The 12731-nt window shown below is 38.5% G+C and overlaps 1 protein-coding gene across 1 annotated transcript; it reads left to right on the top strand.

The window, feature by feature from the left end:
• The first annotated feature begins 8962 nt into the window (after nt 1-8962).
• LOC122055803 (GDP-mannose 3,5-epimerase 1) lies at nt 8963-12442 on the top strand. Its single transcript, XM_042617432.1, has 7 exons — nt 8963-9121; nt 9878-10294; nt 11073-11166; nt 11280-11409; nt 11483-11615; nt 11761-11968; nt 12036-12442. The coding sequence occupies exons 2-7, from the start codon at nt 9879-9881 to the stop codon at nt 12189-12191; spliced, it is 1137 nt and encodes a 378-aa protein (XP_042473366.1). The 5' UTR covers nt 8963-9121; nt 9878; the 3' UTR covers nt 12192-12442.
• The last annotated feature ends 289 nt before the right edge of the window (nt 12443-12731 follow it).

Genomic DNA, 12731 nt, shown 5'->3' with positions numbered 1-12731 from the left:
ATTACTGAAGCTTCGTGTGAGCTTCCCTCGGCTGGACTCCAACTGATCAGTTGCTGCTGTTGTTGGCGTGAGTGGTTGCTTCATCACCAGTCGACGAGAAGGCAAGCAAACTAGTGTTTTTACATTCATATTGTTCTTGACTTCTTGCTATATTTCTTGTACACTGATCTTGCTGTTGCAAGAGAGATTGTGGCGAGGTTTCTCCACCCAGAAGGAGTTTTTATTAGCCGGTTCTCCGGGGTCTCATCCACCGACGGATTGATAGGATTCGTTCACCTTACGGACACGCCGAGGAGTAGGAGTATCATCTCCGAACCTCGTTATATCGTCGCGTTTGAGGTTTGATCTTCTCTATTTTCGTTTCTATCTTTTATTTCCGCTGCGCTAACTCAAATTGTAGGAAGAAACATGAATTTGGGGTCGGCTATTCACACCCCCCCTCTCTAGCCACGTCCGAAGGTCCTAACAGTTAGCACTCTATGAGCGATCCAACTTTCTACCCTGAGCATCCTGCAGGTAATAGGCACATAACGCTAGCTTTTTAATGACTTTATACAGACTGTTCTACTGACGTGCTAGCTTAGTTACCTCTCCTACTAACTTGGTCCTTTTTCATACTAAGTCTCCCTCTCCGAAGAAATGGAGGATCACCTTCTTATTGTAGTTTTCCCGCATTCGTTGTTGGTACGCAGTTAACCAAGCGATCGCCCTCTCTCAGGTTTCATTAAAAAGATTCAGCTCCAAGAGTCGTCACTTGGTATTCTCCGTGTCGTACAGAAATATCACCGAACATATGTGACTCTAACCTCGACCGGCTTTCTCTTAGAGTCATTGGTATGTCCAAAGGATGCTGGGGAGTCCTTCCACCCAAGCACCGCTTACGTGGTCCAACTTGATCTTGAGCCCCTTGACTATTTCTCTATTGATAATCTCAGTCTATCCATTGGTTTGAGGATATGCTACGAAAGTGAAGGTCTTTGTTATACCAAATCCTTGATACCATTCCTGAATCTTGTGCCCCTGAAACTGTCGCCCATTGTCTGAGACCAGTTTGTGTGGAATTCCAAATCGGCATAGGATATTTTTCCAAAGGAACTAGATCACTGCCCCCTCCATAATCTTGGTCAGGGCTTCTGCCTCTACCCACTTACTATCATTACGAGTAGATATCACCTCTGATCCGGGGCCATTGGGAATAACCCCACAATATTCATGTGCCATTGATCAAAGGAACAAGAGACTACTGAGGTCTTCAAAATCTCGGTCGGCCGATGAAATAGGTTTTGATGCTTTTGATAAGGGAGGCAAGTGACCGCCAATTGCTGGCATCCCTCTGTAAGGTAGGCCAAAAATATTCGGCTAGTAATATTTTACGAGCTAACGTCCTTCCTCCCACATGATTACCACAACATCTATGGTGAATCTCTTGCAGAGTATACTCCACGTCGTCCGGGCCCAGACATTTGAATAATGTTCGAGAGAATGCCTGCTTGTACAATTGCTCCCCGATCAGTGTGTAAGCATGAGCTCTCTTCTTAATCAGTCTTGCTACTTCAGCATCAGCTGGTAGGACACCTTGCTGAAGATACAGAATCATTGGGGCTTTCCAGTCGATTGGTTCTTCCAAGTTATTCTGCAAATCAATCTAAGTTATTAGGAAACTCTATTCTATCGACTTATCCAGGATCCAACTGCCCTCACGACTTCAGGGGTAGCTGACAAATACACCCAAAGCGGCTCCCCAGTAATAGATTTAAATAATGAGGGCAGAGTCTCCAGGTGTTGCTTCAGTTCCTCAAAAGTTTTGTTGCATTCTTCGTCCCACTGAAATTTGACAGCTCTTCGGAGCACTTTAAAGAAGGGGAGCGCTCGATCTGCAGATCGGAATACAAACCTGGAGAGCGTCGTGATTCTTCCCACTAGATTCTGAGCTTCCTTTAGATTTCGTGGCGCCTGGATGTCTCGGAGCGCCTGAATATTCTCCGGGTTGGCTTTGATCCCCCGCTCGATAACGAGGCATCCTAGGAATTTTTCTCCTCGAGCTTCAAATAGGTACTTCAGTGAATTTAGCTTTAGCCCATACTACCGCAGTGTACCACACGTCTCCTCTACATCAGAAATCAAGTTTATTACCACGATAGACTTGATGAGGATGCCGTCCACGTAGACCTCCACATTCCGCCCTATCTGTTTTTGGAAAATCTTGTCCATCATCCTCTAATAAGTAGCACCTACATTTCGTAGCCCAAACGACATGACTGTATAAAAAAAAAAATACTATCAGTCGTGATGAAGCTAACTTTCTCTTGGTCCTCCCAGACGAAAGGAATCTGGTGGTATCCTGAGTAAGCATCGAGCATGCAGATCCTTTCGCAGCTCGAGGTTGATTCCACCATCTGATCAAACCTTAGTAAAAGGTAGAAGTCTTTATGGCTAGCCTGATTGAGGTCTCGAAAATCAATGCAGACCCTCCAGTTATTGTTGGATTTGGACATTAGGACTATGTTAGAGAGTTAGGGCGGAAATTGTACCTCTCTAACGTGTCCTGCTCATAAGAGCTGATCAACTTCAGCCCAAATGATCTTATTTTGCTCGGTTGAGAAGTTTCTCTTCTTTTGGTTGACCGGCTGGGAATCAGGCAGGAGATGAAGCTTGTACTCGGCTACCTCGGGCTTGACTCCCGGTAGCTCCTTAGGGGATCAGGCGAAGATATCCCTATTGCACACCAGACATTCGACCAAATCCGACTTGATTTCAGACGGCAGGTCGCTTGATACACAAGTAATTCTTTCCGGATGATCAAGATAAAACTGGATCTCCTCCCAAGGAATGGGTTCTTCCAATATAGGTAAGGGCTCCTCTTGAATGATGTGGATTCCCTCATCCTAGGTCTTCTGATCTTTGCGAGCCTTAACCTTCACCATATCCACATAACACCTGTGCGAGATCGACTGTTTGCCTTTAACTTCCCCGACTTGGTCTCCCACCGAGAATTTTATCTTTTGATGAAAGGTGGAGAATGCCGCTCAGAATTCATGTAGGGGGACTTCCCTAAAATAACATTGTAGGAAGATGGAAAATCCACCACGATGAAGGTACTCTTCCACATCCTCACCAATGGCTCGCTACCCAGAGATATGGCTAGCTTGATTTGACCCATTGGTCACACTTCATTACTTATAAGCCCGTATAAAGAGGTGGCTACGGGTTTAAGTTCGTTGGCATCATTTGAACAACATGTTAACAGAGCTTCCGGTGTCAACAAAAACCCTGGTCACGCGACTGTTGGCGATGATGACTTTAATTATGAGGGCATCGTCGTGAAGGAGCTCCACTCCCTCCATGTTTTACGGTTCGAAGCTGATTGCAGGACCTGCAGCTTGTTCCCAGCTACAACCTACTACGTGTATCTCTAAGCGGTGTTCATGAAACTTCCGAGCTCTGGCGGAATCTCCATCCGGGGGCCCTCCGAAGATCATGTCGATATATCGAATGATGATATTTCCCCTATTCTCCTCCTCAGGGGATTCCATCGACTCCTTGCCCCGACCGGTCTGCTGACTCCCCCGACCTCCGCTCTCGGGCAGGGGCTTGCTTGGTTGTCATGCGGCAGTATGCGGATTGTCCAACAATCTCTAGAGTTTGGGCGTGATCTCGGGTGGAGCTAGGCCAAGTTCGACTGCCCACCGAGAATCAAGGGTGAACTGGATGCAATCTCCCATGTAATGAGTGTGGGACCTATGATAGATACAATAACGAGGCCCCCACTGGCCGGGTTTAGGAACTTGGACTGCTTTGACTCGTTGCGCAACCCTGGATTCCTGACCGAATGGAAAACCCAGTCGGGAATCCTTGGAGTGGGCCAAGGGTCGAGCGGGAGGTTGTAACGGCCTTTTCTCCTACTTATTGACAGGAGCAAACACTCTGTCTTCCTTCCTCCTAGCTGCCTGGGTTTCCTCTACATTAATGTAGCTTGCTACTTTCCCCAGTATCTCTTCAAAATTCTTCACAGGCTCTCGAATAAGAGCTCAGAAGAACTCTCATTCTACCAGGCCATGAGAGAAGGCGCTCATCAATATATCCAATGTAGCGGAGGGGACATCTTGGGCTACCTGGTTGAAGCATTTTATGTAGGCCCTTAGGGCCTCTACACACCCCTACCTGAGAGCGAATAGGCAATGGTTAGTCTTTTGATATTTCATGCTACTGGAGAAATGGTGTAGGAAAGCGTTCTTGAAATCCTGAAAGCAGGTGATAGATCCAACAGACAATCCATCGAACCATTTTTGTGCCAAGCTAGATAGAGTGTTTAAAAACACTCGACACTTAATGGTGTCGCTATATTGGTGCAACAGTGCAGCGTTTCAAAATTTGCAAAGGTGATCTTCTGGATCCTTGATACCGCCATACTCTCCGATAGCTGGGGGCTTATAGCCCTTCCGCAGTTTCTCCTCTAGCACCCTCAAAGAGAAAAGTACTTGTAATTCCTCGGGCAACTCCTTCGGCTCCTCCCAGATAACTATGGTCTTCCCCTTTTTTGAGTCTCGGGGTGGGGAACTTTCGGCCATGGAGGCATGTTGCTGCTCTTTCTTGTTGTAATGATCTGAGCAGGGGTCGCAATAAAAAACTCGGGGGAAATCATCTGGTTGTTTCCTCTTAGACCCCCTATTTGAAGAGTGGGTCTGGTCATTTGAAACTGCAAGCATCCTATGTGGTTGTCAAGCGATGGTATGCCTTTCGAAAGCCGCTCTCCTCTTGGCTTCCTTGAGCAACTCGTACTTTTCGACTGTCATGGTGACATTTATCTTACCAATATCCTCCATCGCCATGTTCCAGAATAGGTGGAGAAGATTCCCACAAACGACGCCAAATTGATCTTATCTGGAATTTGATTCAGATGGAGGCCGGCGGAGATAGCGCTGATGTTGACGGAGAGGCGACTTTGGCGCAGCCTGTGTATGTACATCTCAAAAGTTAACCCCCACGTGGAACTCCAAGGTCTATAGTATGAGGACTGGTGGTACTTAAACTTTACACATACTCAGACAAATACCCGGAGCGTTAGAGACCAGAAACCAGGAAAAAGTTCCCGGCGGAGGCCCTCCGACGCTCAAGTCAGGTCCTTTTTCCCAAGAAGAATAGTGTACGATGGAAAAGAACTATTGAAGACGAGTGTCTATTTGTGCGTACCTGGCTAAGGAAGAAGGCCTTTCTTTTTATATTATGTTGCATACCTTCAGAGCTTGACTGTTGTCAAAGAATGTCGGGTGTCAGAGCCTGTCAGGTGAGAGAGGATGTACGGTGACCTTCTAATGGTGGATGGAAGGTTCCATTTATAGGTAATAGCAGACCACTGAAATATTTCCTAGCGTATGACAATTATTCTCTGATAGGAGGTTATGTATGATAATTATTCTCTGATAGGAGGTTATGATTCTCTGACATTGTTGTTGCTTAGCACTTTCCGTCCCGCCCGAGTTCAGCTACCGAAAGCTCAGGATGACTGCTCAAAGGAACCACCAAGATTGAGCCTTGATGAAGGGGATAAGCTATGACGAGGGACTCCTCCTTCACGATGTGACCGTTGAAGAGCTGGTCGAGAGCTGTCTTAGCAAAAGTAACAGGACCCTCTATAAAGCCTGAGCTAGGGAAACCTTATCAGTCGAGAATAGGTCAGGAATTAGTCCAGGCTACGTCTTACGTCTCAGATCTAGGGACCTGCCTTGCTTGTGGCCGACCAAGAATTATATGGCTGATGACGCAAGGCGGTCCAACTACCGTCTTCCCTTGACTGTTGATTGTCACGTCCCTTTTGACTGCCACGCCCCCTTGACTATTTACCGCCTGATTTTATCGAGCCTCTCCTTTATGTATTATATCAATAGATATTTAATAAACTATTTAAATTTATTTATTTAATTAATCTAGTATATATTACATTAATATAAATAAAATCTTATCAAATTAAACATTAAACTTCTTCATAAATATTTGATTCATATAAGAACATATAAATCAAAATATTAAAGGCCACCCTAATTAAAGATACTTCTATCTTAAAATTATTAAAACAGTATTTTATTCATAATTTAATATTTAAAATATTTTTTATACTTTGAGTAATTTTGATCAACTTTTGACTTGAGGGTAGATTTGATGGAAAGCTACTCTAAAATATATTTCATGTTTAACTTACTTTAATTAAAATTATTTTAAAGTGGAGTAGCACAGAGTATTTTAAGTATTAAATTATAGATAGGGTATTATTTTAATAATTTTTAAAATATATATATTCTTAGCAAATTGCTTTTCCCCCCTCCCCGATCAACGCACACCCCCTCCACCTCCCCTCTCTCCCCCGCCAAAAGACGCATGTAACCTCCTTTTCATTTTTTTGTTTTTTTTTTAATTTTTTAATTTAATTTTTAATTTTTTTAATTCATACTTATATATTCATACTTACATATTTTTAATTTTTTTATTTTAAATTTTAAATTAATTTTAATTTTTTATTTTTAATTAATTTTATTTTTAATTTTTTTATTCATACTTATATATTTTTAAATTTTTATTTAGTTTAATTTTATTTTTAAAATTAATTTTATTTTTAATTTTTTCCATTCATACTTATATATTTTAAAATTTTTATTTAATTTATATATTTTAAAATCTTTATTTAGTTTAAAGTTTTAATCAATTTTATTTATTATTTTTCATTAATACTTATATATATTTTTAATTTTATTTAATTTTATTTAGTTTTATTTTTAATTAATTTTGTTTATTATTTTTTCATTAATACTTATATTTTTTTTAATTTTATTTAATTTTTATTTAGTTTTATTTTTAATTAATTTTATTTATTATGTTTTTAATTTTTTTAATATTTATTTAGTTTTATTTCGTTAATCAACTTTGTTTATTATTTTTTTATCAAAATTTTTAATTTTTTTTTTTATTTTATATAATTTTTAAATTACTCCCTTCCTTTAAATTACATTCCTAATTTGACACTTAAATTACCCGCATCCAACTATTAACACATGTCATAATCTTCTCTCCCTTTATATCATCCCTCCCTCCAACCATTGACATATAACACATGTCAAAATCTCTCACCCTCTTTAAATTACCCATCATCCAACCATTGACACCTGTCAAAACACTCCCTCCATTTAAATTCGTCATTCTCCAACCATTGATATCTGTCAAAACACCTCCCTCCCTTTAAATTACTCCTCTTCAATGTTTGACATATGTCAGAACTTCCCCTCCCTTTAAATTACCCCACTTCTAACCTTTGACACATGTCAAAGTCTTTTATCCCTTTAAATGACCCCCTTCCAACCCTTGACACATGTCAAAATCTCTCATCACTTTAAATGACCCCCTTTCAACCCTTGACATATAAACATATAAAAAAAATATTGAAAAAATAAAACTGATAAAAAATTGATAAAGAAATTGATTAAAAAAATTAATAAAAAAATAAAATTTTAAAAAATTAATTGAAAATATAAGTATTATGAAAATAATAATAAATTAAATTAATTAAAAAATAAAAACTAAATAAAATTTATATAAAATTGAAAAATAAAGTATTGATAAAAAACAATTAATTAAATTAATTAAAAAAATTAAATAAAATTAAAAATATAATTGTATGAGAGTTATTTTTAAATAAAATTAATTAAAAAATTAAAATTAAATGAGAATTAAATGAAATACAAAAAAAACAAAAAAAAAAAAAGGTTACATGCGTCTTTTGGCAGGGAGAGAGAGGAGAGATGAAGGAGGTGTGCGTTGATCAGGAGGGGGAAAAGCAGCTCTCATATGAATACGTGTTCCTTTAATTTTTGGCCAATTAATAATTTGTTTCAGTTTTTCCCTTTAAATTATAAATATAAAACTAATTAAATATTAAGGTTAGATAATAATGAAGGTTGCATTGATTAGAAAATATAAAAAATATTTATTTATATTTATATAAGTAAATCTTATAATTAAATTTAATAATTCATAATGACTGAATATACTTATATTTTTTAATCTTAGAAGGGATTAAATCTCACATAAATTTATTATCAATATCTTAACGTACAGTTTAACGTTTTAAAAATTTTCAAACTCCCTATGTGATATGTTCCGGGTGAAATTTAAACCGTTATTATTTAGATAATTCATCCTACTTTTTGTCGCACCAGAACCCGGGACTATATTAATAATTTTAATGATAGAGATTTGATCTCATATAACTAACCCGGGGCTATATTAATAATTTTAATGATTGTCAAAGCAATAAAGTTTAAATCGAAACTAACTTCAAACTAACAAGTTCAAAAAACATAAAATAAAAAATAAATAAATCATTTATTTGGTTTATCGGATTGAATCCACACCGCACCTTTTCTCATAATATAAAAAAAATACATTAAATAAGATTGAGTTGGAAAATATGAAATATAATTATTATCATAAGATAAGAATTTGAATTTTGATATAATAAAAAAAAGTCCTCTTTTATATTGACCAATTATAATTCTCTGATTTACGAATCTCAATAAAATCAAAATAAATATCTTCCTTAATCATAATTCTAAAAATTACGGAGGACAAGAAATATTCATCTTTTATTATAATTATAACTCTCCAATTTAACTCTTTACATATGGTCGTGGGCCGATCACGTAAGACTGCTGCGACCGCGAATTTCATCTTTTATTATTATAATAAAAAAAACATGGCATCATCCTGACCGTTCGATCTAGCCACCCACCTTCCACCACGTCGAAAAAACAAACCGGTACTATTGCCTTTTCTAAACACAAGCGGCCTATCCTATTCCATTGGCTGAAGAATGCGGGCCCCGTCGGGTCACGTTGGGGTGTTTGGTCAATTTTGGCATGCCAATTTCGTTGTCCGGAGAAGAAAATGACGAGTTTGAATATGTTTCTTTTCTAAATTATTAATAATTCCAAATTCCGATGCCCAATTCGAAGACGAAGGAAGTCCCAAGCTTCTGCTATATATAACGGGCGGCGGGGGCGTCGAGTGGCCGCCGAGATCTGGTCTTCTCTTCCCCCTTTCGTCTTCCTCAGCCTCCTTCCCACCGTCCGACGAGGTACGCGATTCGAGTTTGTTGTTGCTCGTTCTTGTTTTCAGATCAAAGCGAAACGGCGATGATCCATGTTCGTCGTTTTATGTTTTTAGCTTGTGGATGTCTCACCGTCTTCGTTGTCGTTAAATCCCCACTATTTTTTTATTGGATTTCTTGTCTTTGGAGATTTGGTGCATCTCGCTTTGGGCACCGAAATAATGCACAAATCGCGGCTTTCATGTCTTGCTGGCGTGCTTTAACTCGTAGATTTGTCGTATTTCAAAGAAATCTCTGTCCGGGATCGTTGTTACTTGCGTGCGCTATTTTTCTGTTTGCTGTTGGATTCTTAATTTTCTTACTATGAACAAGCAAATCGACTCTCATACACGCACTTGCTGCTGTATTCAGATCCAACTCGAACGCGGACTGTCGTTGCTGCTGCAGTGTTCAGATCCCGCTTCAGATCGACTTTGCTATCTTTTTTTTAGTATTATTATTATTATTTCATTTTTCTCTGTCAGATATGGGCGTGGTTTAGTTTATTTGAACATGACTGTGTGGGTTTTATTACTGGTTTTTTCTTACATTTGAAAGTTATGTTGATAACCGCATCATTTGTGGTTTTTCATACGGAAATTTTAGGTCTTCCAGAAATGTCCGGAATCATCTTGTTTGATTTTGCAATCTATTATACTGTCAATACGGTGTGCAATATTTAGAGTTATTTAGAAGTACTTCCAACTTTTGGTGAAAAAATTTGCAAATTTTAATATGTTTCAGAATGGGTAGCACCGAAAATGCGGTGGCCGACTATGGCGAGTACACTTATGCAAGCTTGGAAAGGGAGCCATATTGGCCTTCAGAAAAGTTGCGGATTTCTATCACGGGAGCAGGTGGGTTTATCGCATCACATATTGCTAGGCGTTTGAAGAGTGAAGGTCACTACATCATTGCTTCTGATTGGAAGAAGAATGAGCACATGACTGAGGATATGTTCTGTCACGAGTTCCATCTTGTTGACCTGAGGGTCATGGATAATTGCTTGAAGGTCACTAGTGGCGCTGACCATGTATTCAATCTTGCTGCTGATATGGGAGGAATGGGCTTCATTCAGTCCAACCATTCGGTCATTATGTACAATAACACTATGATCAGTTTCAACATGATTGAAGCTGCAAGGATTAATGGTGTGAAAAGGTACTTTTATCGCTTTATCCCTAATCTCTTATTTGAATATTTAAGATAATAACTTTAACATTTAAATGTATTCACTCCAGATTTCTTTGTTTGATCCATTTATGCAGTAATATTATGAATTGTCAGACTAGATTTTGCCATGGAGATCAATTAAAATGTTTAGACACACAAAAACCCAGAGTTATGCAACAAATATAGAACGGGCAATTTTATGCAGCATAAGATACAACTGTTATTATAATTTGGATAGTGAGATAAAAGTTGGAAAATACCACCTGCTGTATTTAATATTGGTGTGTATTCAGATCATAGGAGCTGGTAATCACCAATATGCCCATATTGGTGGTGTTATTGTTGTTGTAATCAAAGAAGCGAGCATCTGAATCTTGCTAGTGAGCAAATCCAAGCTGAGAAGTATGTGTTGGGCTTAGTTAACGACAAAGTTTCAGAAGTTTGGGTTCGTTGAACTGTATGCCGCTTGCTAGCTTTGCAAACATAACCAACTTGACCATTTATAAACCCCTTTTATCTGCCTAGACACTGCATCCTAGTAGTCGCTGAATCTTTAAGATAGTCAGTGCCTTCTGGTAAATAGCAATTATATCGATGAACCCTTCAGTAACTCTTTTTAATGCATTTTATTGAGATTGGGCTGGCTTCTCTGTCTTGTTGCTTCTTTGGCATGCTAAATCTACATAAGTTAGTTTAAACTATTGTTTAATTTTTTTTCTTAAACTTTTAGCAAGCTAAGATTGCTAGTGCTTAAATATGAATGCAGGTTCTTTTATGCCTCGAGCGCTTGCATCTACCCAGAGTTCAAACAGTTGGAGACTAATGTAAGCTTGAAGGAATCTGATGCTTGGCCTGCTGAGGTTTGCTCCGGAAAACACATTATGCATTGACGTTTATCTTTTTCTATTGTATCATACAGATAACTAAGTATGTTGGTTCTCACTTCCTAATGGTTAAATTTTCATCACTATAGCCTCAAGATGCCTATGGTCTGGAAAAACTTGCTACGGAGGAGTTGTGCAAGCACTACAACAAGGACTTTGGCATTGAGTGTCGCATTGGGAGGTTTCATAATATTTATGGCCCTTTCGGAACATGGAAAGGTAGGCTGTGTTCTGATATGTTCAACTAATTCTCTCGGAATCATCATTGTACCGATAAAAAATCTGTAAACAGGCGGAAGAGAGAAAGCCCCTGCTGCATTTTGCCGAAAGACATTAACTTCCACTGATAAGTTTGAGATGTGGGGAGATGGTCTGCAAACTCGGTCCTTCACTTTTATTGATGAATGTGTTGAAGGTGTTTTAAGGTAGCTACATATCAAATGCCATGTCCTTGCACTAATAACTCCAAAGCTTTCATGTTTTAACTGCTTATTCAAGGTCCAGGTATGGACAATTTCAATGCATGATAAGATTTTTTATCATCTAACCTCCTCCTTTATGTCGGTTCAGATTGACAAAATCAGACTTCCGTGAACCACTAAACATTGGCAGTGATGAAATGGTGAGCATGAACGAGATGGCTGAAATAGTACTCAGCTTTGAAAACAAGAACCTTCCGATTCATCACATTCCTGGTCCAGAGGGCGTCCGTGGTCGCAACTCTGACAACACCCTGATCAAAGAGAAACTTGGATGGGCTCCAACCATGAAACTGAAGGTACATGGCTCGTTTTATGATGTGCAATTCATAATCAATGGCATAACCATTTCTTTCATTTCAACAGGATGGCCTGAGGTTTACATACTTTTGGATAAAGGACCAGATCGAAAAGGAGAAAACTAAGGGTCTTGACGTGTCTGTTTATGGATCATCAAAGGTGGTGGGAACACAAGCACCTGTGCAGCTTGGTTCCCTTCGCGCAGCTGATGGAAAAGAATGAAGTTCCACATCCTCTTCTTGGCACTAGTACCTTTCAGACTATGATGCTAGGTATCAACTTGGCCTGGGAGCAAATATAGCAAAATTCCACATTTCCAAGAGGGTGTTTTGTTAGTTTCTTATTGTCTCTTTAATGATGAAACCTTATTTAATTTCTAGGTTGGCATCATTAATATATTGAATTAATGCGCATAATATGGACTCATATTTATTGGTGTAACTCATGTTTCATACAAGTTTGTTTGTGCACAATTCTCTGAGGATTTTCCTCTGTTGTTCGAGCCTTGGATACTTGAATTCCGTAATGCATCAATATTGTCTTGTAAGTTCTAATTTGATTGCTCGTATAGTCTTAGGTTACGTTTTTTAAAAGAATTTTTATTTTACGTAAATATTTTCATAACAAATACATTTAAGGGTTTAAAGCTTAAACATTACCGGGGATAGCTCAGTAGAGACTAAAGATTTGAAGGTGGTTTATTCGTTACACACTTAAAATGTGCTTTTTATATATTTTTTTGAACTTCCTAACACTATGTTT

The sequence above is a fragment of the Zingiber officinale genome, chromosome 3B, assembly GCF_018446385.1.
Source record: "Zingiber officinale cultivar Zhangliang chromosome 3B, Zo_v1.1, whole genome shotgun sequence".
NCBI classification, from domain to species: domain Eukaryota; kingdom Viridiplantae; phylum Streptophyta; class Magnoliopsida; order Zingiberales; family Zingiberaceae; genus Zingiber; species Zingiber officinale.
Note: the sequence above shows the minus strand (reverse complement) of the source record. Positions and strands in the feature narration are given on the sequence as shown.